Below are 26,919 nucleotides of genomic sequence, written 5' to 3' on the forward strand. Positions count from 1 at the left end.
GAAACTTAGCAGAAACAAACAAGCCAAACATGGAATAAGAAAAACAACAAGATTTCATTATGAGAAATCCAACAATGCCTTAGTATGTTTTGGAAAAGGACAGAAATAAACTTGATATGTCTTCCTTCCTCAGTTACAACACTCCAAACACAGGATGGTAGTCTGATACACAAAAATGATCAGATACAAGTGACTTCCTTAGATTCTATGAGAAGCTTTATAATTTAGAACAGTCAACTAACATATCCACAAACTGATTAGAATACTTAAAAAATTCCTGTCCAAGAAAACTGAGGGAGACAAAGGAAACTGAAGCTAGCAAAGTTTTAAAATCTTTAGACTTAGGAAAAGCTTGTAGCCCTGATGAGACTGCAACACAGTTTGATGAAATCCTTACTGCAAATTCCTCTCCTTGCTGAAGCTTTTAATTGTTCATTTAAAGCATACAGTTACAGTTCTGATGTTAAATTCTAATATCACCTGGTGCCTCAAAGAGAATAAACTACCAGAAGAATGTTCTCACTACAGACTCCATTTTATTCCTTCAAAATTAAATGTCATAGGATCATACACCAAATGGTCATGGAGGAGTCTCCATCACAGGCAATTTTTAAATCAAGATTGGATGTTTTTCTAGCAGATATGCTTTATCAAACAAGCATTAGTGGGGGGCACTTCTATAGCCTATGTGACACAGGAAGTCGAGTAGATGATCACAGTGGTGCCTTGTGGCTTTGGAATCTATGAATCTATTCCTCCACATTGCTGGTGGATGTATGGCAACAGGGTATTCAGCAATATCATTAGCAGCGGCCATATCCCCAAATCCAAAGTTTTTGTAACTCGAACAAATGTAATTATAAAAATCACAGATCTAGATATAACTCTAGATCTTTCAGCCTACTTACTACGGGCTTTCCTGCAAATATCCTCTGGTGGGGCAACATAGAGATACCTGTTCTTGGCTAATTATGACAAAATTTTAAATGCAAATGTACAGATTCCATCTCTATAACTGGCTGGCTTGAAAGAATCTGATACATTCTAATCATGGAGAAATGAACCCTTCTCTCAAAGGGTATGTCTGCTCTTTGAGCTGGGGGTGCAATCCCCAGCTCAAAAAGACATATCTGTGATAGCTCTGATTGAGTTAGTGTGCTAAAAATAGGGTGTAGCGAGTGCACCCTGAGCAGGAGGACAGGCTAACTTTCCCAAATACATGCCTAGCATTTTGGATGAGTTGAGGTGGCTAGCCCCTCTTGCCACTCAAGCTACTGGGCTATGCTAGTTGTGATACAATATATCCAATCTGAGAGAAGAGAAACTCCATTGATTCACTAGCTGCTAACATATTTTAGAAAATGTTTGAGTCTCGCACTGGTTGACATCGAGATTCTTCTCATAGTCTTAATGGAATAAATATCATGGTAATATGACATATTTGCAATTGCTATTATATTGTAATCAGACTTTAGAATGGCTCAAAAGTGATCTCTTTTACCAAAACAAGAATTTCATTAATATTTCTCTTGTTCCATATCTAATCATCAGATTAAAAGAAACTTCATAAAATACAAATTAACAGTTTTCAGTTGGAAAAGTATTCTTCACTTCTTTTCTTAAGACACAGGGATAGTCTTAAGCATATGCTTAAGCTTAAGCATATGCTTAAGCGCTTTGCTAAATTAGTGCCTTGAACAATTGCTGATTTCTGCATTTCAGAGGTGGCTGATAGGATTCATACAGAGAGTTTGCTTTTCAATTTAAAATTATACCTGAAATTTAAAAAAAAAACAAAAAAACCACCACTTTTAGTAGATATTTTTACATAACTGTTCTACTTTTGCTTCAAGTAACACCTAAGATTACTAAAACTGAAAGAGATTTAAAACATTCTCTATTTTTACAGTTTATTTGTACATTTGACATTTTCTATCTAGTCAGTTTCATTGTTTCTCATGAACCGTCAGCAAGTTGCCCCTGCTTGGTTGGTTAGAACACTTTTTAAAAATACAAAATTGATTGTGAAAGCAGGGTCTCAGAGACAGGTGTAGTACCTGAAGTTACATTTAACTTACATTTTTGAAATTGACTAGATTTCAGACAGGACAGTGTACTTTTCAGTTTCTAAAGAGCTTTAGAATACTTCACAATGAAATGCATGATGTATATGTGAGAGATCATTTTAACATACATTGCAGTTAACAAAAAAAATCAGATAACAAAGCAGTCGCTCATTATAGAACAGGTTGCATCTTGCCATCAATTGCATGGGGAACCCCCACTGAAGTCACTGGGGTTTTGCATAGAAATTGATGGCAGGATTTGGCAAAAGTTACGTCAATACCATTGACATGTTATTTTATTTGTTTCACTATTCCTCAAAAGAGAAGAATATCTCATCCCAGAGTGCAATCATTCTTTCAGGTTGCATTGCCTACCATTAGCATGGTTGCGATAACTTAAAATTGTAATCACATGGCCACCATTTTACCACTTACAAACTGCCAATATCTGCTCCATCTAAAGTGATAAAAGAGTTTTTGGAAGATGAATGAAAACTCTGAGCCAAGGTAAGCTGAAGAATTATAGGGTATCACCATTAAACAAATAGGTTTAGTTTTACACATATTTCATTTGTGTCTATGAAGTAACAGCATTTTAAGTGAAAGAAAAGAGTTATGCTAATATAGCAGTCAATGGTATAGTAACGTAAAGACCTTGGTCTTACCCTTTGTTTTCAAGTCGTTTAATACCTTTGATTCGGTGGGCAGTATATCGCTCACTAGTTTTATCTCAATATTTCGAGACGCCAGTTCTAGCAATTTTTCAAAAAGACGCTGGCCCTGGGGAAAATGTTAAAGGAAAGCAAGGTTAATAAAATAAAGAACTGTTTGAATTATACAGCAATAAAAAAAAAGACACATATAAAAGCAAAATTATACTGGACAGTAACTGGAGTAAATAGCAGTTAGTTCACAACTATGCTGAAATCTGCCTAAAGACAGCCTCAACCCCTTTCTTGAAAAACTATTCTGAAGATCAAATTTGCCGCTCACTTATTCCAGATTGTGGTCAGTGGTGTTGCACAGGTGTAACTGATCAAATTTGGCCCTCAGTTCTTAAAACTGCATAAACAGTTTAGGATTTAATTTCCTTGGTTTAAATAAAACAGAGAGAAAGGCAAAATAAGAAGAGTAGGCTTTTAAAAACAAGTTGAAATGCTTCCTCCAAATTATAGGGAAGCCACAGGTTTGCTATTACAGTAAACAGTTGTTTAGTTTTTACTTGTGTTACATATAAACCACTGCCTAGCTCCTGTCTCAGCACAGAGCTCACAGAAACTCTATGAAACAATTGGGCTCTGCTGCTATGAATCCACCAGTGCATCTTAAATGCAGAAACTTCCCCGACTGAAATAGCTTCTAATGGGTCTGCCCAGTTCATCTCTTCTACAGGGCAGAAGTCACTGACCAGCTGGATGTAATAGGAGAATCAGAAAACATTTGTATTCAAATTGCTCACTATAATTCTGTTCCGCCTTTCCTAAAATCATTAGATGGCCCTACACACAATATTCCCCTCTCCTTATTCCCTAAGGACTAAAGGCATAGGTGCCAACTCTGTGGGTGCTCTGGGGCTAGAGTGCCCACCAGCAGCCCTGCGAATCAGCTCCTCTCCCACCCCTCCCAGTGTGTCCCACCTGCTGGCAGGCCACACCAATCAGCTCCTCCCCCGCCCCCTACCACCACTTGCCCGCCGTGATCAGCTGTTCAGTGGCATGCAGGAGGCACTAGGCAGAGGGGCAGAGCGAGGGCATAGTACGATCAGGGGATGGGGCAGAGATGAGAAAAGATGAGGCAAGGGTGGAGCCTTGAGGGAAGGGGGTGGGGACAGAACAGGGGCCAAGCATCCCCAGGGAAATGAAGAAGCTGGCACCTGTGACTAAAGGCATGATCCAACTCCCACTGAAATGAGTGGGAGTCTTTCTGCTGTCTTCAGTGGGGAGTGGATCAGTCCCTTAGCCCTTAGGGGCTCAAAGATGTTTAAGACTGAACTTCTGTGGCCTGACTGATGACTGCTGGTGCATAGCGAAAGCAGGCATCTCCTCTGAACATCCTGAGCAATATTTTTACTATCAAAAGAGACCCAATAATATAACCCTAGAAAAAACAGTTTTCTTTGTCGAAATACAGTGTTTGTATTCTTAAATTGTAAAACACTGAAAATCTCAATACAGAAAATGTTAAATAAAAACCAAAAACATTTAATAAAACAGCAAAAGTCATGATGCTAACGAAGGTCATGTAGTGGCTAGAAAGTGGTAATGTGTTCACTATTAGTAAGAGTGCTAAGAATTGTTGGAGATATACATGTGACAATGTAACCCATAAGGCTTTATGGGGTGGGGGTGCTCATAAATGTATGTATGACATAACTAGAATAGGGTTTTGCTACATGTAAAGGTTATGATCTACTGGTTATGTTCATCCTAGTTGTATGCAGGCACCATTTGTGTGTTCAGAGTTAGGAACATTGGCTGTATAATTGCTTGATTTCTAAGTAGCCTTAGTTAAAACATTTGGTCACTTCTTGGGAAAGGAATGTGCAAATTAAGTGCTCAATCCAGAAGCACTTAACAGACAAAAGAGCTTGGAAGACTCCAATCCACATAAGAAGTCTACCTGAGGACATTCAAGGTAGCATGTGGGTAATGGCTGCTGCTTGCAGGTCCTGAGTCATTCATGGGCATGTGACTTGCCTATGTGATTCCAAATCTCCATTTTTGATGGATTCTACACAGGGTGAGGAGGTGGTCTCCACCCACAAGAGAAAGTCTATTTAAGCCCCTGGAAGACCCGTCCATTTTGTCTTCAGCTGGCTAAAGAAGGAACCTCTCCACCACCCCAGGATACTTAAAGGAAACTGAAACAAAGAACAGTAACTACAGGGGGTATGAATATGATTGCTGGACCCAGGCTAAAAGGAGATTAGCCTGTAAAAGGGAGCATTCTGGAACTGCTGAGGATCTTATCTGTATTCAGTTTGATTAGACATAGATTTGTGCATTTTATTTTATTTTATTTTGCTTGGTGACTTACTTTGTTCTGTCTGTTACTACTTGGAACCACTTAAATACTACTTTCTGTGTTTAATAAAATCACTTTTTACTTATTAGTTAACTCAGGGCTGGTCCACACTACGGGGGGGGAAATCGATCTTAGATACACAACTTCAGCTACGTGAATAACGTAGCTGAAGTCGAATATCTAAGATCGGATTACTCACTCGTCCACACCGCGCGGGATCGATGTTCACGGCTCTCCGTGTCGATTTCGGAACTCCGTTGGGGTTGATGGAGTTCCGGAATCGATATAAGCGCGCTCGGGGATCGATATATCGCGTCTAGATTAGACACGATATATCGATCCCCGAGCAATCGATTTTAACCCGCAGATACGGCGGGTAGTCTGGACGTGGCCTCAGAGTATGTATTAATACCTGGAGGAGCAAACAGCTGTACATATCTCTCTATAAGCGTTACAGAGGGCGAACAATTTATGAGTTTACCCTGCATAAGCTTTATACAGGGTAAAACGGATTTATTTGGGTTTAGATTGCATTGGGAGCTGGGCATCTGGGTGCTAAAGACAAGCACACTTCTGTGAGCTGTTTTCAGGTAAACCTGCAGCTTTGGGGCAGGTAATTCAGACTCTGGGTCTTTGCTGAAGTAGAAAAGAATGTCTGGCTCGACAAGATAGGGTGCTGAAGTCCTAAGCTCGCAGGGAAATCGGGTAGAAGTAGTCTTGGCACATCGGTTGGCAGCTCCCAAGGGATTTTCTGTGATCCAACCCGTCACAATACAAATGAAAAGATTTGTCTTTCTCCTATTTGTCACTGCATGGTCTATGCTCTTGGCAGGTGCTCAGACCCACACAATGCTGAATTTAGACTCTCAAACCAACTATGAAAAACACTGAACTCTTTGTATTTAAAGCCTCTTACATCCAATACTAGTAACTAGGGGAAATTTTACAAATATTTCCTCATACAACCCAGGATTAAGTCTCTGGTTAAACTATCTTGCTTTCTTTCCATTTAATATTTCGGCCCCAGCTGGTAATGTTTCCTGATGTGTTTATTTGTCATTTTACTGTTATTGTTCTCTGCAAAAGGACCAGGGAGAAGATCTGAAGAGTTCTGTCACTGCTGTCAGCGGCCTTGAAATGTTTCTATCAAATAAGACTCCTGATGCTGTAACTCAGGGATTTGTGAGACAATATCACACTGCTGTGTGACTACACAACAGTTTCCAGTATCATTTCTTACATAGTCAGCTTATGAGATCTGAAAAGAAATCAGGTACCAGACCAAGTACCATGAAATTGCAGCATGCTATTATATAACCTTTATGAAACCATGCCTCTTAGGAAGCTGGCTATATTCTCTTGTATTTTGCACAACCCATTTAAACAACCTTCTGAAAAAGGCAAAGTATGATATAACAAAATATGTTTCATATGAATAAACTGTCATTCTCTGGACAGTTTTGGATCTAAATTACCAATGATCCCCAATGTCAATCCCAGCTATAGATACCCCAGGAAATGGGTGCATTAAAAGCATCACTGAATTAAAAAATGAAAGTCAAGAAATATAGCCAATTTCTCCACTCTCACCAGATGACCTGATTTCAGACTGGCTGATTTCCCTTGCTGCTGTTATCTTTATAAGCATGCATGTCTCATTCAAAATAAAACAAGGGAAGTGCAAGAACAGAGAACTACATTTATTACAGCACTACAGGAAACTGAATTATTTCTCCCCTCAATAACTTGGGTACCTAAAGTTTTGACAACGCTTTACAGTTTTATCTCTCTGAAAAAGCAGAGAGTATAATCCATGCTATTTTTATTCATTTACTGTGTTAGTATTGTTAATACTTATCTAATGGCCAACCCTCTGGGTACATTTACAGCTATCAAGCATAATAAAAAAATCATAACACACTGGCAGCAGTGAATAGGAAAAAAAAATTCCTAAATTCAGCAACCAACACTTATTGTAAAACAGACACACTTTTCCAATCTTCCAGCCAGCCTTCTAAGACAAAGATGTGAGCATCACTTCTTGGCTGATGCGACTGCAGAGCCATTAGCCATGATCTTTGAAAACACGTGGCAATCAAGGGAGGTCCCGGACGACTGGAAAAAGGCAAATATAGTGCCCATCTTTAAAAAAGGGAAGAGGGAGAACCTGGGAACTACAGACCGGTCAGCCTCACCTCAGTCCCTGGAAAAATCATGGAGCAGGTCCTCAAGGAAATCATTTTGAAGCACTTGGAGAAGAGGAAGGTGATTAGGAACAGTCAACATGGATTCACCAAGGGCAAGTCATGCCTGACCAACCTGATTGCCTTCTATGATGAGATAACTGACTCTGTGAATATGGGGAAAGCAGTGGATGTGATATATCATGACTTTAGCAAAGCTTTTGATACAGTCTCCCACAGTATTCTTGCCAGCAAGATAAAAAAGTATGGATTGGATGAATAGACTATAAGGTGGACAGAAAGCTGGCTAGATTGTCGGGCTCAATGGGTAGTGATCAATGGCTCGATGTCTAATTGGAAGCCAGGATCAAGCAGAGTACCCCAGAGGGTGGTCCTCGGGCCAGGTTTGTTCAACATCTTCATTAGTGATCTGGATGATGGGATGGATTGCATCCTCAGCAAGTTTGCGGATGACACTAAACTGGGGGAAGAGGTAAATACACTGGAGGGTAGGGATAAGCTCCAGAGTGACCTATACAAATTGGAAGATTGGGCCAAAAGAAATCTGATGAGGTTCAACAAGGACAAGTACAAAGTCCTGCACTTAGGATGGAAGAATCCCATGCACTGCTACAGGTTGGGGACCAACTGGCTAAGTAGCAGTTCTGCAGAAAAGGACCTGGGGATTACAGTGGATGAGAAGCTGGATATGAGTCAGCAGTGTGCCCTTGTTACCAAGAAGGCTAACGGCAAATTGGGCTGCATTAGTAGGAGCACTGCCAGCAAACTGAAGGAAGTGATTATTCCCCTATATTCGGCACTGGTGAGGCCACATCTGGATTATTGCGTCCAGTTTGGAGCCCCCCACTACGGAAGGAATGTGTACAAATTTGAGAGAGTCCAGCGGAGGGCAACAAAAATTATCAGGGAGCTGGGGCACATGACTTACGAGGAGAGGCTGAAGGAACTGGGCTTGTTTAGTCTGAAGAAGAGAAGAGTGAGGGGGGATTTGATAGCAGCCTTCAACTACCTGAAGGGAGGTTCCAAAGAGAATGGAGCTTGGCTGTTCTCAGTGGTGGCAGAAGACAGAACAAGGAGCAATGATCTCAAGTTGCAGTTGGGGAGGTCTAGGTTGGATATTAGGAAACACTATTTCACTAGGAGGATGGTGAAGCACTGGAATGGATTACCCAGGGATGTAGTGGAATCTCCATCCTTAGAGGTTTTAAGACCCTGCTCTGAGCAGGGGGGTTGAACTAGATGACCTCCTGAGGTCTGTTCCAACCCTAATCTTCTATGATTCTATCTTCAGCTGGAGCTCAGAAATGTCTCCCTCAGCCTGTCAATGGGGGCCAGGGGCTGGGCTGTTGATCAGATGATCAGAGGAAAGACAACCCCTGAGAGTAAGAAGTAGGGGAAGGGAAAGCTTGGCTACTCTGTGGCCTGTCCCAGAATGCTGCCTGGGTACTCTTTAATCTTTGCTGGCAGGTTTAGCTGGTTATTGCTGGTATATGGTAGTGGTTGTCAACATTTTTGTTTATCTGTTATGAATAAATGATTTTCAGGAGTGTCTAGAACCTGGGATGTCACCTTCTTCTGCCCATCTTCAGACATATAACTAACTAACAAACTAAATAAATAATGTGTCAGAAAAGAAGCCACCTGACACCACCCTGTATGTGGCATGGATGTTGAAGGTTCCAAAGAAAATCATCGCCGAAGGCTTCAGTACCCTCCTAGACAAAGAGCTCGGGGAGGAAATGTGAGGTGGAGTGGGAGAGTTTGCACACCAGATTAATCCTGACCTGGGACTTGCACATCAGCTTGATAAATGTGGGGCTGGCCACTTCTTTCACTTGAGAATGGTTGCAAAAAGCACAGCTTTCCCTCCTTTCCAGCCTTCTCCTAGTTAGTGTTAAAACAAGCACCCTTACAGGGAAAGCTGTGGCAACACAGAACCAGTTAAACACCACGCAACAGTGGATGCTGCTAACTTAACCTCACACTGAATAATATGATTATTTGCTGGAATTTTACAGTGTCATTTGTGCAGGTTTCTAGTGTGTAAACTCAATATCAAGGGTGCAGATTTCTTGTGAACATAGGGCTTTATATGGTCACTAGTGTCACTAAAGTTACATCTACCCTGATGGCTGTAGTCTAGAACAATGGTCCCCAATTTATGAGCAAGCCCTTTTTGATGACATGATTAGTCCACAGAGCAAGGAAAAGTGAAAAGGAAGGAAGGAATTCTGGGAGTAAGGGAAATGGCATGATCCTAAATTTGCCCCATTCCCCACTGAAAATGTGCTGGAAGCTATCCCTGAAAGTTTCCTCTGTCTAGTCCCATTGTGTCTCATAACTAAGATGGCCAGGGAAGGAACTACTATTCTGTAAGTTTTGGAAGCAGTCCAGGACTTTTAGCCTTCTCTCAGAATATCTACTTCAATTCTGAGAGCACATGCAGGCTGACTCTGCAAAATCACCAATGCAGGCCCATTCCTCTCCCCAGGAACATGCAGCTTTCTGCTGAGAGAGTGAAAGAAAAGGTGAGCTGGAATCAGCAGAAGAAAAATATACACAACATTTCACCACAAGATGTTCACTTGAATTTCTACACTGTAGAAGTCTGTACCAGCACAAAACATTGTAGAATCATATTTTACAGCTGAACAACCCCGTACTATCAGCATTATACTCTTAGACCTTAGAGTGCAGCACGCTGTAATTTGAGGTGTCAGTAGGAATATATTTATTTAGATTTATAAAGAACAAACCAAAAAAGGTGCCTATCAGAGACATATGTGGTAATTCAAACATCAGAATAAAAGACATCTAACAGCAAACTCCATAATATACACGTTAAAGGAAAAAATATTAACTAAACCTTATGGCAACAAAATGAGAAAAAATACTCTATCCTCCTCAAATATTCTCCTCCAAGAAACACACGTCTCTCTCGAGAAGTCTCTGTAGAAAGGTTTGCATGGCAGTGTGCTCTGAAGATCAACAAATTTGGGCTACTTCAGAGCAGGGTGTGAGTGAGTTCGAAAGCATAAGGGCCTTCATAGAGAAGGCCCATCCTCCCTTGGTTTCTGATAAAACAAAGACTCATACAGTGAAGCATCAATAAAAATCCAAGACAACATATGAAACATCATATGTACTTGGCAGTTTCTGATCTAGTTGCTTTGTCCTCATTTTCCCCCATTGCCTAGTTTTGGGCAAGTTTCAGTTTACTCAAACTTGCAAAGACTTGAGGACACCTTGCTTTTACTTTTGTGAATTATTAGATTGCAATTATCAAAAATTTCAAACTTCTGCGATTGCTCTCCCACTTGACAAGGAACTTTGATTTTCCAAAACAAGAAAATGCAGAACTCTTATTTAGCTAAACTCTTATTTATTCTTCTTTCCTGCAATAACTTCTGTGCATGTTTTGGGTGGAGAATACTTTGTCATCATGCCTGGAATCCATCTCTGAAGATTTCTTCAGCATACATTTATCAGCTAGTCTGCAGTTACTAGCCCTTTTGGATGAAAAAATTGGGTTGATAAAAGATCTATTGACCATTCTGTTCACTTTGCTGTGCAACTGAGAGCAGGTCTATGCTACTGGTAGAGTCAATCTAACTTACGTCATTCAGAGGTGTGAAAAAAACACCCCTCCAAGAGATTAAAGTTTTGTGCTGTCCGCACCAGTGCTATGTCTGTGGGAGACATTCTCTCACTGACATAGCTCATGCTTCTTGCCAAGGTGGAGTAATTATGCCAATGGGAGAGTTCTCTCCCATTGACATTGCTGAAGATGCACTGACATGCTACAACTGCCCAGCTGCATTGGTGTAGCTTCTACTCCTGGGGGGAATTCTGCACCAAAAAATTAAAAATTTTGTGAACAATGTTTTCAAATTTTGCAAAATTCTGCATATTTTATTTGTCAAAATAACACAATATAATCACATCAGTTTCAATTATTTTTGGTCATTTATTTAAAAAAAACTGTCACCAACTATGTCTGTAACGGTACAGACAAAAAAGATTCAGAAAATGTTTTTTGGCAAATAGATTCCTTACTAGGAATATTAATACAGTACTCTGAGTAATAATTCATTTAAACTACAATACAGAACCATATTTCCTGCAGTCCCCAGAAGTAGTGCAAAAGTTGGGGGGAGTTAGGGGTAATGGAGGAGCTGAGGAAGAGGGAAATAATTGCTGGGAAGGAGCTTGGGTGTGCACTTGGAGGACAGTTGGATATGGGTGGGAAAAGTATGGAACAGGTTTGGGTTTTTTGGTGGGGGATGACTGTTAGGGATCTTCCACCATGCAGACGCTCACTGACTGCTAGCCTCTCCCATTCAATCAGGCACATGTGTCCCTCCATCCCCACTCAGACACCCACTCTCCTCATCCACATGTCCTTGCACCCCTCTTCCCCTCCCCCTGTCCCCATGTGACTCTGTGCCCCCACCCAGCCACTCTCCTGTACCTACGTGTCCTTTCACCCCCTCTCCGTGTTCCTATGTGTCTCTGTGCCCTGATCCAGCCAATCCCGTCCTTATGTAGCTCTGCATCCCCTCCCACATCACCATGTGGCCCTGCACCTCCACTCCCATTCAGCCCCTGCCCCAGTCTGTCCTCCCCCACTAGCCCTTATGACCCCTTTATGATTCCCCCCAGCACCCCACACTGTCTGTCTCCCCATTGCCCCATCTCCTGACCTGGCCTGACCCGCGCTGTGAAGAAGGCACTACAGGGTCTCTCTCTTCCCTTGCTCGCTGGGAGCAGCTGCTGTGTTCTATCACCACAGCGCCCTCTGGTGGGCAAAAGCAGAACTGCTACAACTTTTCAGCTGAAGCTTTTTTCTGCACAAAAAAATTAAAAATATGCACGACTCATTAATTACGTGCACGTGCAGTGGTGCAGAATTCCCCCAGGAGTAAGCTTTGTTGATGTAGCACTGTAGTGCAGACTTGCCCGGATAAAGTTGCAGACATGTTTTTGCAGTCTTTAGTGGAAGTAATCACTCACTGTTATAAACCTGTCAGCAGGCAGAAATAAATAGAGCTGAACATTATGAAAAAGACATTTACTTTTGCTTATTTAAACTTTGCATTGAGGGAGAGGGAACAAACCTGAATGTCTCCATTCCCTCACCTTACGTACTCTGCTAATGACAACCATAGCTGTAATTTTTGCTTTACATCTGAATGCATCACAGTGAATTAATTTGATGCTCAACTCCCAATTTTTAAGTTTGCTATTTTTGTTCTCTGTTTGGGATGTGTTAGGCTCTGCTGGTTCAGAAGTAAAATGACATGTTGAATTTTTTCAGATGAAAATGTTTTGGTGTTTTTTTTTTTTAATTCATGCACATACCAATAACTGTGAACATCTAAGACATTTTCTCTTCAAATTCATCTGTTTGAATGACAGTGCCTGGGTTTCAAATACCTTAGAAAATAAGTGTAAATAATTACATTCTGGAATGTCTCACTGTTTTGACATGTACTGAGTTTATTATAGTCCATTATTTATACGTATTTTTAAAGGATGAGTGGGAGTGGTGGTAAAATGTGCCTTTGGCTTCCCACCTCACTTTTTCACTCATTTAAATCAATATATAAATGCACATTTTAGGGCATCATGTGTTTCTATATGTTTTTAGGAAAGAATGGAATTATACACAGTCCTATTGAGGGTTATAAACTTCCTGTTTGAGACGGAGGAAAATCCAGCTCACGACTGAATATGCTGGCCATCCAAAGCACCATATTTTGTTTTTTTAGAATACTAGTCATTGTCTGTTATGCAGTAAATTGAATTTTGACTATGTAGTGTAAACAGGACTAGAAAGAAAGAACAGTTTGTGACAGTGTAACATTGTGGATTCCTTACCACTGAAATAGTTTCCCCCATCATTCATTTTTCAGCTGATTCCCTGTCATTTTTACTGAACAGCCTGTTTCCCGCAAAGACTCAAGTAGTGTAAAGTAAGCACTAGAAGATGTGCACTCTACTTATTAGGGTCTGAAATATCTTAGTTCATCAGGGTGAGTCCATTCAAAAATATATCCCAGAGACATGCTCTTATACGCTCAGTGTTTGATGATGTAACATAATGGGGAATGCATTTTTGTCCCTTTCTCCATTAGATAGGAACTGTTATTTTGAAAGATTTTTATATCATAGAACCAGAGAATGAAAATTTACCCCCATACTTACCAAGATGAGACATGGCCTCTATATTTTTGTGTAAATTCTGTCCACCTATTTTGACTGCAAAAATAATCTAACTACTTGTTCCTCTGATTGCCAGGTAATAATCAAAACACCTAGCTTTGATACAGTACTTTTCATAAGTAAATGTGAAAGAATTTTATATCATTATCTCCATTTTACAGATGGGAAACTGAGGCCCAGAGTGAGGAAATGACTCAGCCAAGGTCAACTAGAATGCCAAAAACAGAGCTAGGAATAGTCCCGGTCTGTCCACTTGGTCACACAGTTGCTATGTGATTCCTAAGTGTTCCTCCCTACTCCTGTACATTTTGTTATAGTGGAAAGGGAATAATGATGGTGCTTTGAAATGTTCAGTATCAGAAATCTCATCCATGGTTTATGTCAGTTTAATTACATGGTGGTTACAGTAATTTAAAGTGGGCAAGAGAGAAAACTAGTGTGTCTCATTCCTTCTTCACCCCCTTCTTCACTACTCCCCACAACATGTAGCGCCCACCAACATTTCCAGCTCCTCTTCCCTTTCCCATCTCATTAGGTCAGACTTCACCACTGTAGAACCTATTAACATGTAAGAAGCTTCTCCTTGCTCTCCCTTGCTCTATGCCACTGCATCCACATATCACAGGCAGCAGATTACTGGAAGGTTACATGCTACCACCTCCAGCTGACACACTTGACTCTGCTTCTTCCAGACTTCTCCAGCTATGCCCCAAGGTCCACCTAGTCTACTCTACTCCTAAAAAGGCCCCCCATACTCTGGCCAGCTCCTACTCCACATAAGGGTGATTTTTATCTTAAATATTAACTTTTTGGATTTCAGATGGTTAAATTTGCATTGCCTGTGTGTCTTCCTTTCCTCCCTGCCTAACCCCAGCTCACATGTAGGGGCAGGGAGAAGGGTCCAAAGACATCCCAACAGGAGTAGGGTCCTCCAGAACATACAGGGAGCAGGATAATTTCTGTATAAAGTAGAAAGTTTTTCTTTCCCACTGCCACTGTAGGCATGTCTAGGATTATAACGGACTTGATACTTATCTTTCGGATAATGATATACAATAACCAATTAGCCAATGCAGACGTGCGAACAGTAATTTATATATAAAATTCCCTTATTTATACATATATACACACACACACACACACTCTCTCTCTCTTAATACTTTAATTTTACATAAGAGTTTTACCTTTTTTCCTTTTCCTACTTGCTGTATTTTACAGATTAGGGGTGTAGTGGGGGGGGCTTGTTTTTAACCCTACCTTTATTTACTAAGGCCATGTCCAGACTAGATACCTAATAGTGGCACAGCTGCACTGATGCAGCTATGCCGCTGTAACACCTCACATGTAGCCGCTCTCCTATCAGCATAATTAAATCACCCCCAATGAGCAGCAGTAGCTATGTCATCTCCCGCTGACATAGAGCTTACAGCACCGGTGCTTCTGTCAGGGTAACTTGTGGCACTCTGGGGTGTGTTTCTTATACCGACAAAGGTGCTAGTATAGACATAGCTTAAATTACCTTTCACATTTACATCAGCTATAGCCTTGCTCGAAAAGATGCTGAACCTTATAAATTATTGCTATGTTACTAAAATACTACATTAAATACCCCTAAACAAAGGCAAATAGTGGTAATTAGCTTTGTTTTAAAATACATTATCTACGTTTAAAAACTTTAAAGTTTTTTTTTTTTTAAACATGACTTTCTAGGCAACCAATTTAATTTTAAGCCAATTTATGTTAAAAGCAATTTGGTTTGTCAGTTTCTCTTTTTACAAACAGACAAAACTGCTAGGGAAGTTACTTCCCCTTTAGTGTACAGCAACATATTGGCTGCTGGCCAAAGACTTTTAATGACTTTTGACTGGTTTCTGTAAATTTGTTTGTTTTTTAAATGAAGATTAACTGGGAATTACAAATTAAGAGCACAAACGTAGTATCTTTAATGTTATAATTACTTGATAAATTATTAAGATGAACGGATAGATACTTAATGGAATCTTTTAAAAGGTACTTTATTTCACCCATATACTTTGCATAACTATTTTACCTTTATTACAGCTTGCAGTCTTCCCCCACTGGGTTATAAAATACATAGTTACAGGCCTCTAAGACATGCGATTAACTAAGCTTCCATTATTTTCTTATAAATGGAGATTACTGCTTTTGGTCTTTTGAGACCCCCACTCACTTGACCATTCCTTTACTTGATTTTTAAGCTTCTTACAATCAGCTTTTTGAGATTCCACTTTGTCCTGCAAGGATAGCCCTACTAAATATTACTGACACCTTAAAGGAGTGAAGCCAAATAAATTTATAATTAATAGAGCCCACTTCCAGGGCTTTTAGATACTCTTAGGAAGGTATTCCTTGCATAGCCTTATTTGTGCTGTTATTCAACTGGTTATTTTAATACCAAATCCCTTTAAAATCCTCCACAATTCACTAAAGGGGCTGTCATTTCCTCCCTTCTCTATTTCGCTGCCAGGAAGCACTTGTGGTGTTTTTTTCCGCTTCAGCTACTAGTGGCCAGAAATCCTTCAGATCACAGAGCTTCCCTTAATCTTCTGTCAGGGCACAGTCCAGAGAAGTCTTATATTTCAGGGACCCTCGGTCTGTAAATAACTGTAGGGTCCCAACACTACTACTTATTCAGTTAATATCTGGTACTACTTATTCATATATCACAATATCTACCCATTAACATCTGTACATTTAAAAGAGAAATAATTATCTTCTTATGAAATTGCAAAATGACTAATCACTACAATTTACCTTTTTTCCCCAGGGAAGACATCTCCCCCCAAATTCCTTTCTTGAGAAATTCCAACCTGTGTTTCTTCTTGAGAAACAAGAGAGCACTCACCCCCATTCTCTTATTTCTTATCTTTAATTTCTCTTATTTTTCTTTTTATTACACTTTATTTTCTTTATGGGCCCATAATTTCACAATGACAAAAGAAAAAGAGACGGATCTGAGAAGTGGAAGTGCCATTCCAGGTTGATTACACAACTGTGGCAGTTTGCCCTGCTCAGAGTCAGACTATGACAAGGATTTTATTCCCAGGCTAGCACCAAGGATGGTCTTGACCTATTTCTGTCTCACTAGATGGTGGCCTTCTTCTCTATGTGCTCTTTCTGGTCCCATCTGGGGTGCCAAATCTGCAACTTAACTGCTGGATTTGTGTATTGATTAATCTCTCAGATGGCAGTGATCAATAAGGGTTCAGTCTCCTGAGTGGCTACAGAATTAGGAAGAGTATTATCAGTATCATTTGACTGAGACACATGAGGAACACACAAGAAACAACTGCAATTGATCACAAGTTCCTTTATTAATAAATACACTAAGCAAATAAACAATCCCACAACATTGAAGTACAGTAGCCAACAGAGAGACAGGGCAGAGCAGTTAGTCTTGTGATTCCTATCACTCTTATCTCCTGCTTGGAAACCCTGGAGTGTCAGTCATCCTCATCCTCCTCACCAGAAGGTGTCATCCTGGTGTCTCCGAAGGCACACAGGCCCAGATACAGATTTTACAATGTGTTATGCTAACACCCACTAAGGTTTGTACATATTTATGAAAGTTTCAACTCCTTTTCCTTATTTATACTTCCACAGCCCACTAAAGTTTGAAGTGGCCACGTTTACAGACTAACTTGTTAGTTCCTCTTATACTTATTAACATTTATGTCACTCAATCACCATAACTTGTGGTTAGCACATTGCTGACACTCTATGTTTGCAAAAATCCCCAAAATACTCTATCTGGCTTTAACTGGTACATTGCAATATATATTTCCTAAATATCAGCACAACTATTCCTTTGACTGTTTCATCTCATAACATAGGCTGACATGAGCAACTAACCGATGAGTCACCTATCTTTAGGCCCGAGACCTTGATTGGCTATGCTAAATATCTTACAGGCCTGAGGCCTATAAGTCCTGAATTACAACATTAATTAATAAATACTTATATTTCACCTCTATATCCTAAATATACCTGGTATCTTTTACTATTGGCTATAACCCTCCCGAACCACCAAACTTCCTTTGCTATCACTCAGATTCTCCAATCCCTCCCATCCTCGCCCCTTCCACTCCCCTAATCCCTATCCTCTGAGACCTGAGACCCTCAGCTCCTCTTTACTACCCTCCCACCCATTCCATTCATTCCCTCTCATAATACTCCCATCCCTCACTACAGACCCAAACCCCTCTCCCTCATTCCCACCTAATCACACCTCCCTTCTCCAGGGAACATTCACACATGTAATTTATTAGCTTTTCAAAAATAATTTCAGCACCTTCTGAATATTCTGCCATACTCAGATTTCTTTAAAAAAAAAACAACAACAAAGCGCCACACCACACATCTTGACAGTGACAGATTTTTCCAAAATGTTTACAGTTCATTCTCAGATTTCTGCCCTGGTGGATTTCAAAGTTGCTGGAATCTGTGAACTTGATAAGATTTCTTTTTTTCTGGGGGGGTATCTCAGGAACCCCTTGTTCAAATAACCCTACATTTGTATAATTAACCCTACTTGCACTCCTATAAGACATAGCAGAGATGGGTAGTCCCTGTCCCCTCAGCTCCTGGCACACACAGAGCAGGAAATGTGGGGCTGAGCAGCATACCCTGTCCCTATTCTCCCTCAGTCCCGTTACTCACCCAGTATCCCCTTCCATTCCTCCTCATCTCCGTCACCTGATCCCCCAACCTCTCTTCCCTGTTCCTACCTGCTTTTCCACCCCAGCTACTCTCTCTTCACACTGAGCTTTTGTTTGTATCATTTATTTTCTTTTTGCAAAATAATTTCAGTACGTTGTGAATATTATGCTATACTCAGATTACATTTCCTAAAATACAAATTGCCTTTTGATAGGGGTAGATTGGAGCAATATGCCTGTTGGTTCCCACCCCCCGACCTGGGCTGGATTTGAACCAGAAGTAGTACTCAAAATTTAATGACCATTAAATTCCCTCCGAGCCACACATGTCCAGGGATGGAAAGGTAGTTTTCCAGATAGTTAGCCTCTCTCTCTGCATGAGTTTTAGAACTGTTTGTCATGTGCCTAACTGCAAAAACAAACTCATTTTCAAATAACATTTTAATTTGATTTCTCTCAAAATGCTGCTGAGTGCCATACACTCTCTTGGGGGTAACCTGTGTGGGGATGGAGATCCATGTGCAATGATGTGAATCCTGATTTGACCTCTGTCTGTCTGCAGTAAATGTTGCCAGAACAAGTCAACTTTAAGCAAAGGTGGGAGGATTTCAGGGAGCTGTACTTTGGGAATCTCTTGATCAAATGGACCCACATTTGGACCCCATACCAAATTTCCAGGCAATCCAATCAACCTTATAGATTTTAGAACACAGAATGTTTGAGCTTTACACATAACGCTGGTTTTAACCTTAACTGTAGCAGAGATCCCATTCTGCTGCTCTGCTATAATAGATTGCATAATTAGGAGGTATTTCCCTCTCCCCTCCCCTGCCTGATATTCAGCCAAACAGCTCTGTTAAGCCACAGTTCCATAGCCCAAAGAAGAAAGAACATGAGCAGCAAGATACAAAACTAGATTCCAAACAGTTTAGACCAAAGCATACCTGGCATGCAGATGGATGACTGTGATGGAGATCCCATTGGGAAGATACTATGTCAACAGACTTTTCAGCCATATTAAGCAAATTCATCCAGCCTTGAAAAAGAGACAAGTGGGATGGTGCACTGTCTGAATAGTTTAGACCTTCAGGAATGTTTTCTACAAGAGCAACCCTAAGAGGAGACAAAAAAAAGACATTTAATAAAACCACTTTTTACAAAGTCTCCCATTTTGTAAAAGTATTGTTAGTTTGGGGGACTGCTTATTGGGCCCGTGATTTAGGGCCTGATCCTCACACATGCCCTAAAAACCTACAACTCTTAGTGAAGTCACTAAAGTCTGTCTAAACTGCAGCTGGGAGCATGCTTCCAAGCACCGGTAGACTTACACACACTAGCTCTGCTTGAGCTAGCACGATAAAAATAGCAGTGTAGCCAGGGGTACTGCAGGTGGCAGCTTGGGCTAGTTGCCTGAGGGTATACCCAGAGAGTCTGGACAGGTTTGTATTCAAGTGGCTATAGCCAGGGGTAGCATGGGCTAGCCACTTGAATACAAACCTGTCCAGACTCTCTGGGTACACCCTCAGGCAACTAGCCCAAGCTGCCACCTGCACTACCCCTGGCTACACTGCTATATATAGTGCACTAGCTCAAGCAGAGCTAGCATATGTTTGTCTAGCCACACTAGGAAGCAGTGCAGACGTACCCTAAGAATTGCCAGTGCTTAGCACTTCTCAGAATCAGGTTTTCTATATCCATACAATAAACATGGACGTGAACAATTTTTAATACTATATAATTAATGAGGTTCCTGAAGTCCAGCAATTTCTTATATGCAGAACTAGTTATTTAACCCTTAACACAGTAAGGATGAGTACATCCTGCGGATCTTAATAAACTAAATTGGTCTCCTATCTCCTTTCTAGCCCACCAGGACCACCTCTCCTCCCCACATTCCCTCCCTCGTACTTGAGAAACCCTCTCTTAAGTGCCCCCCTGCTCCACGTGGAAGATGCACACTCCCTAGCACCATTACTTGCCCTTACAGCTGGGTTTTTTTAAGCATGGCACAGCCTCTAGGCTCAGATTAGCAAGGCTTCACTCCAAGTTTCTGCTCTGAGCCACCCACCCTGCTTTTGTTTGCCTACATGATGCAAGGATCAGGATCCAGCAGCAAAGGAAGGCAGGGGATACAGCTATTTCATCCTGTACCTTTTCTCCTTTTTGCATCTACTTTTGGGAAATTGTTTTCTATATTTTGCCTGACACTTGCAAATTATATATGTCCCAATGTATCCAAAAGTATGGAGATCACTGCTAAACAATTGTTCAAAACAGATCACTCTCTATCAAGAAGAAGGGACAATTCATTCTGCATACTGCTTCACTGCTTGACTTCCTCAAATTGAAAACTTTAGCAAATTATAAGGCCTTACTTTCCAATAAAATCAGTTTGTTTGAAACAAATAGTTCCAATTATGTTCTCAGATACACAATTGTGTTTGATTGGAAAGCAAAGGGTATGAAAGTACATTGACAGGAATCCCAACATAATTAATTCTTGCCAATTCCGACTCTTTCCAATAAAAACACATACCCTCAGTTTTTGTCTTTGGTCCAAATCGTGACCCTAACAGCATCCCAATGCAAGAGGGCAAGGGGCTCACTGGTATCTGATAGTGAGTTTCCACTGGCTTGAGCAGTTCAGTGTACCCAACTCATTATGTCATAACTGTATCTAAAAGGTGTCATGTAAGATATCCTGAGGCGGCTCTAAGCATTTTGCCACCCCAAGCATGGTAGGCAGGCTGCCTTCAGCAGCTTGCCTGCAGGAGGTCCCTGGTTCTGCAAATTCGGTGGCTTGCCTGCAGGAGGTCCGCTGAAGCCGCAGACCCAGCGGACCCTCCACAGGCATGCCGTTGAAGGCAACCTATCTGCCGCCCTCGCGGCGACTAGCAGAGCGCCCCCCCCCCATGGCTTGCTGCCCCAGGCACACGCTTGGCATGCTGGTGCCTGGAACCGCCCCTGAAGATATCAATAGAAAGTTAATAACGTATTGTTAATATTACTGAAGGATATAATGTACAAAGGACAAATTCAAAATTACAAACATTGATAATTATGTTAATAAAGCATGCCTGCCAGGCGGGGCCAAAGTTACCCACTCTAGACAAAGGAATGGGGGTCTACCACCTTAAAGGTATCTTCAAGGTATTAAGCAAACAATAGGAATTCAATTTACATAGAAGGTAAACAAAACCATCAAGCCCACAAAGGGAGGAAACAACTACTCAGCATCACAGCAATGGGAAGAGACTGCAGGAAAGAGTAATTTGCATTTTAGCAAACATCAGCAGGGGAAACAAACAGCATGGAACATCCTTCACCAGGAGACTTCATGTTGCCATCCTCATAGCTTGAATGAGTTTTATCTTGCGGGAAGCAGCTAATCTTCAGTGAAGATTTAAAAGGGATTCTTCTGGACTAAGAATCCCAAGTGATCTTTCATCTAAGACGACAAAGGAACTGAGCACTTTGGACTTTATCCGAGATCCTGATCAGCGGTGTGGTCAGCCACCTTGCTGGAATGTAGTGGGGTGAGACTCTGACCTTGAACCATAACTGCAGTTCTGTTAAGTCTTAGTCTCTAGAAATTGTTTTTCACTTATAATTGCTTGTAACCATTTCTAACTTTATTCTTTATATCTGAACTCATGTAAAATCCTACTAATAAATTTGTTTTACCTTTAATCTAAATCAACCCAGGGCTGTGTTTGATTTAAAGTGAATGTTAACTGCAGTCAATGTGGCAAACTGTTGGGTATTGTATCTTTAAAAGAACAAGCGAACATGAATCGCTTTGAATGATTCAGGAGAAGACTAGATATTGCAGAGCATATGGTTTGGGGAAAACTTGGGACTCGCAGATGTTGCTGTCATCTTACCAGGTGTAACCAGAGAGTGTGGCTGGGGTGCGACAAGCAGGCTGCTGGAATTACAGTTGAGAGTCAGAGCTGCTTAACACACAGATACTCAGTGTATGCTTGTCTGTTGACTGGAAGTGTCCAGGCATGGGTAGTACAGCAGTGGAGCATTTAAGGCACCCGGCATGACAGAGCAGGCAGTGACAACCTCTCACTGGTCTGAACTGCACCTCAGACCATGACACAAAGAATGATGGGTTAATTCTGGTAAAATTATGATCCATTCATGTACCTTTAGCATTAATACTAGGTTAATTACCTACTTCATTAAGGCAACTATGCAGGACTGGATTGGAAATATAACAATTCCTATTTGAAAATTAATATTTAGTGTTCGGAAGCCCTAAACCACCATCTCATATTTCTGTTTTCACTACAGTTCTTTTTCTTTCCATAGAGAGATTTAGATTATGTGCTGAATTTATTTTTCAATAGGATGGGTGGAATTTAAAGTGGCAGGGTACTAAGTCCCTGATGCTGCTATCTAACCCTATTGTCCATGTGAATCATAGACTCGGAGATGACAAGGCGAGAAGAGACCTTTATGATCATCTAGTCTGACCTCTTGCTTAGTACAGGCCATAGAAACTCACCTAATAATTAATCAATCAAGCCCATAACTTCTGTTCGTGTTGTAGCATATCGTTTAGAAAGAAACCTAATGTAAAGCTCTCATAGGTGAAGGGAAGATCAGACACGATGGCATAATCAATCCTGCAATAACAGCATATTAAAAACAAAGTAAAACAGAATAAGTCTAACCTTTTGGCTAAAATGAACCTTTTCATGATCACATCACTAGTAGAAGATGACACCTTATACTTGATAGGCCCACTTTTTCCATGTTTGGTGCTCTTTATATACTTCACCTGATTAATCTTTACAACATCTTTGTGAGGCATGTAGGTAATTTTATAGAGGTGGGAAAAAGTGAACAGAAAATTTAAATGACTTTTCCAAAGTTGCAGAGGGAATCAGTGCCAGAGTCAGGATTCAAACTCCCGTTATGGAGTAAAAACATAGTAATCAATGCAGCCATATTTAAAACCTGGCAAAGAAGAGAACTAGACCTCATTAATAAAAATCTGAGCTCAACCATATGACTCATGCTTATTAATTCCCAGTGAGGTCTGGCCCAGTCTCAGGGCTGTTCATTTAATCTTTGACATAATTATATGGCAAGAAAGCCTTATTCTGATCGCACTTACTCCATGGACTAAACAATGTAGATACTCCTAATTTGCATTGGTGTTAATGAGATCAGAATCAGGCCTTGGATACTGACAGTGCTCCCAGACCATGGGCGTGTCCCTGCAAAGGTGGTGGTTTTTTTTTCTTTTTTAAGTCTCAAAAATTTGGCTATTTATTTGTAATAAGTATATGATTATGAAAGGTGAGCTTTATTGGTATCCCAGTCTGCATTCCATTTGAAATTATCTGAAGAATTGCATATAGTTCAGTTTGTCTGAAATGCTCTCTCAATCCAGACATCGTCTTGGAGAATGTCCGGTTCTGATGTACTTGAGGGTTACCATGACATCCAAGTTCATTTATGTTTAAAGTCCATAGACATGACATTAAACATTTTTCACCTAGGCATCTTGTTACTGATAACACATCAAATAATAAAGAAATGAAACATAGCTAATGGTTTTTATATCTATTCAACTGTAGAGATTACTCATGGGAGTTAGTGCTATGCTCAGAAGTAAGTGTTGCAGGACTGGGCTCTAGATTTCTACCTTCTTATTTTTCATATCATTTTTGACCAAATAAATCATATTTAAAGTGATTTATCTGCTAAGTAATAGTAAAGTTATTTATTTATCTATCTGTATTATGGTGACTAGAACCAGATCCCCATTGTACTAAGTGCTGTACAAAAAGAGCAAAAAAATGGTCCCTGCCCCAAGGAGCTTTCCATCTAAGTAATGGGAACTACAGAGATTTCTGAAAATCAGTACAAAGGTGTGAACATTGTTTGCAAGATCAGGTCCCTAAATATGAATTAGTTTAGTAATTAACCAGAATATACAGTATAAAGGAAAAATAAAATCATAACTATGCTGCTAGATATCACAATATTTGCTCCCAAATTAATTACATTTAAATCCTCCAATATATAAGAAGCTACTAAATTAACTACAAACTGCATAGTAACTTGATCATTTCTTGCATGAGGGAAATATTTTTTCATTTTTTTAATTTTATTTATTTATTATAATGAATTTACTTGAAGTGAATTTGGGAACAGTGGAGACTGGATTTAAATTGTATATGGACTCAAAGTAAAAGTAAAAAGGAAGCTATATAATTACCATCAATTGGACACCACCACAAGCTGTTTGTATTGCAACCCCCTCTATATTTATAATCTCAGTCTTTGAATTTTCTATCTCCTTCTCCCTCCCTCTTCATTTCCCTCCTTCCCTCCTCCCAGAAGTCATTTGATCATCTGTTCTCTGTATTTTGTGCCTGAAGCCTTTGATCTACAGATAAAAATGTATGAAGCTGAATGGATTGCTTCAGTTGGTACTTCTAATTAGATCTTCAGTGAATGCAGGCAGAAATCTTCAGATTTCAGGTGTTAAATACAGATCTTCCTGCTGAAACTTAGCACTGGGGTCTGGGGCTTCACGTTTGGAGCTCTGCTGCCTCTTCCTCAGCATTTTTGGATTGTGGGAGGAATAGGAAAATGTTATCTTTAAGCCATGAAGCTGCTTTCATTTTATCCCTCTTCAGATTTCCCATCTCTTGCTATTTTCAAATCAAGTCTGGATGCCTTCCTGGAAGATCTGTTTTAGTGAAACAAGTTATTGAGTTCAATACAGGGGTAACTGAATGAAATTCTATGGCCTTTGTTAACCAGGAGGTGAGAATAGATAGTCTTCTCTGGCTTTATAATCTATGAACCTAGTTTAGAGTCTGAGGTCTCAATGTAGAGAAATACCTAAAAATATACTTTACTTAAATCTATTAGCCCCCATTCTATTGCTGCCCAATTGTGATGTTGTCTGATTAAAGTATGACCATGCAAACTATTGTTGCTATCACTGTTCTATAATTACAACAAATCTTAAACAGCGGGACACATGGTCAGAAAGGGTGAAGCAGCTTGCACGCTAAATGACCCAGAGTCAACTTTTAGAGACACTATAGAAAAGTATGTGAATGGTAATTAGAGCCATTCCATGGTAGAGAGGCTAGAACTCTGAAATGCAAATCTATCTTGTTAGAAATTAGAAGTGATACCATTTTGTGTGTGTACTCATATTTTGTTAAATGTTAGTCATGTAAACAGATAGGAACTGTCTGTCTCTATAGCTATTGATTCAGAGACCAAAAGGGCATATTAACGTTTAGATGAATCTTGGGTGAAGTAATGTTGTCTGCAGGTCTCTTAAAAGTTTGTGATAGACTGCCTAATCATGGATAAATTGCCTTATGCTAATTTATATAGTTAATTACCAGTGAGATTTGGAAAACAGAAAGTTACATCAAAAGCCTTTTGTTCACCCAGGAATATATGGTCAAGTGGCTGCTAGAAAACTGTATAAAAGACTCTTAGGTCCTGATCCTTTTTATCTCAGACCTACTTAATGCTTCGTGCAGGGGAAGCTTAAGTCCAAAGGTTGAGATCTCCAGTCCTGACTAGACCACCCTTAATATAAACACTGGACTGCAACCTATGAACTACTTCTGAAAGAACTCTTTGCAACTACAAAGCTCACCATCTCTGCTATGAATTTAATCTCAAGAACCGTACTCATATATGTATGTATACAGATTTTTTTAACCAATACCTCCTTTCATTTTTTTAGAAATTTTAGTTTAATTAATAATTCTACCAATGCCAAAGGATCGGACACATTAACTCCCAGGTTAATTAATATTTTAAATCTTACCCAAATACAGCCAATTCTTATTAACTAAACTAAAATTTCTAAAAAATTTCAGTAGAAGTTGGGCTCATTTGGGCTCTTATGTTTCTGACACCCAAACTATAATGACTACATAATTATTTTTAAACTTAGCATACTATTGCTCCCATGCATAAATTATTGTATTTATTGTGATGTACAGGCTCCACCTGGCATAGAAGGAGGCTGCCTACCTTATCAGTGACTTGGGCCACTGTGGACACATCAGGCCCATGCTCAAGTCCTTCACTGGCTCCACTGCCTTCACTAGTGCAGTTACCTTTCAATACCAGTTTAAGGACATAGGCTTAATTTTCAAAGCAATTAATCCATGAAACGCTGAATGAAACTGATTTGTCTGTTATATTTTACCTGCTTTAACCTCTCAATAACTCATTCTTTTTTCTTACTTAATAAATCTTTAACTAGCTTACTATAGAATTGGCTACCAGTATTATCTTTGGATCTGGGGTAAGTGACTTGTCCCTTGGGACTTGGAGCAACCTACTGTGGGATGATTTTAGGTATGAGTAATTTTTTATCACAAAGTTCAGTTTGTCTGGGTGGCAAGATAGGCTGAAGAGTCTAAGAGAACTGGTATACTGATCCAGGAGTTCACATTTGTTACTGGCTTGGTGAAATCTAATTATAGAATATACCACCAGTTTGGGATGTCTGCCCTTGTTTTCTGACAGTCTGCCCTGAGACAGGCACTCTCAGTGATGATTCACTCCAGACAGTGTGACAGGAGACATGAAACTTCGAGATCTCTGGCTTAAAGAGAAATAGTGACAGAAAATTGCTGACACCTTCTGTAATTCTTGTGTATCTGTTAAAAACCCATTCAAAATTGTAATGCACCAAAGCTCTCAAATCAA

At 40.1% G+C, this 26,919-nt stretch overlaps 1 protein-coding gene across 1 annotated transcript in view; it reads right to left on the reverse strand.

The window, feature by feature from the left end:
• The window catches only part of PLD5 (phospholipase D family member 5), a 236,907-nt gene that overhangs the window by 99,614 nt on the left and 110,374 nt on the right, over positions 1-26,919 (reverse strand). The window contains exons 3-4 of the mRNA XM_030556987.1: positions 19,143-19,311; positions 2,732-2,846 (exon numbers count right to left, since the gene is read on the reverse strand). Coding sequence (XP_030412847.1) covers positions 2,732-2,846; positions 19,143-19,311 — 284 coding nt within the window. The remainder of the gene's footprint in view (positions 1-2,731; positions 2,847-19,142; positions 19,312-26,919) is intronic.

The sequence above is a fragment of the Gopherus evgoodei genome, chromosome 3 (genome assembly GCF_007399415.2).
Source record: "Gopherus evgoodei ecotype Sinaloan lineage chromosome 3, rGopEvg1_v1.p, whole genome shotgun sequence".
NCBI classification, from domain to species: domain Eukaryota; kingdom Metazoa; phylum Chordata; order Testudines; family Testudinidae; genus Gopherus; species Gopherus evgoodei.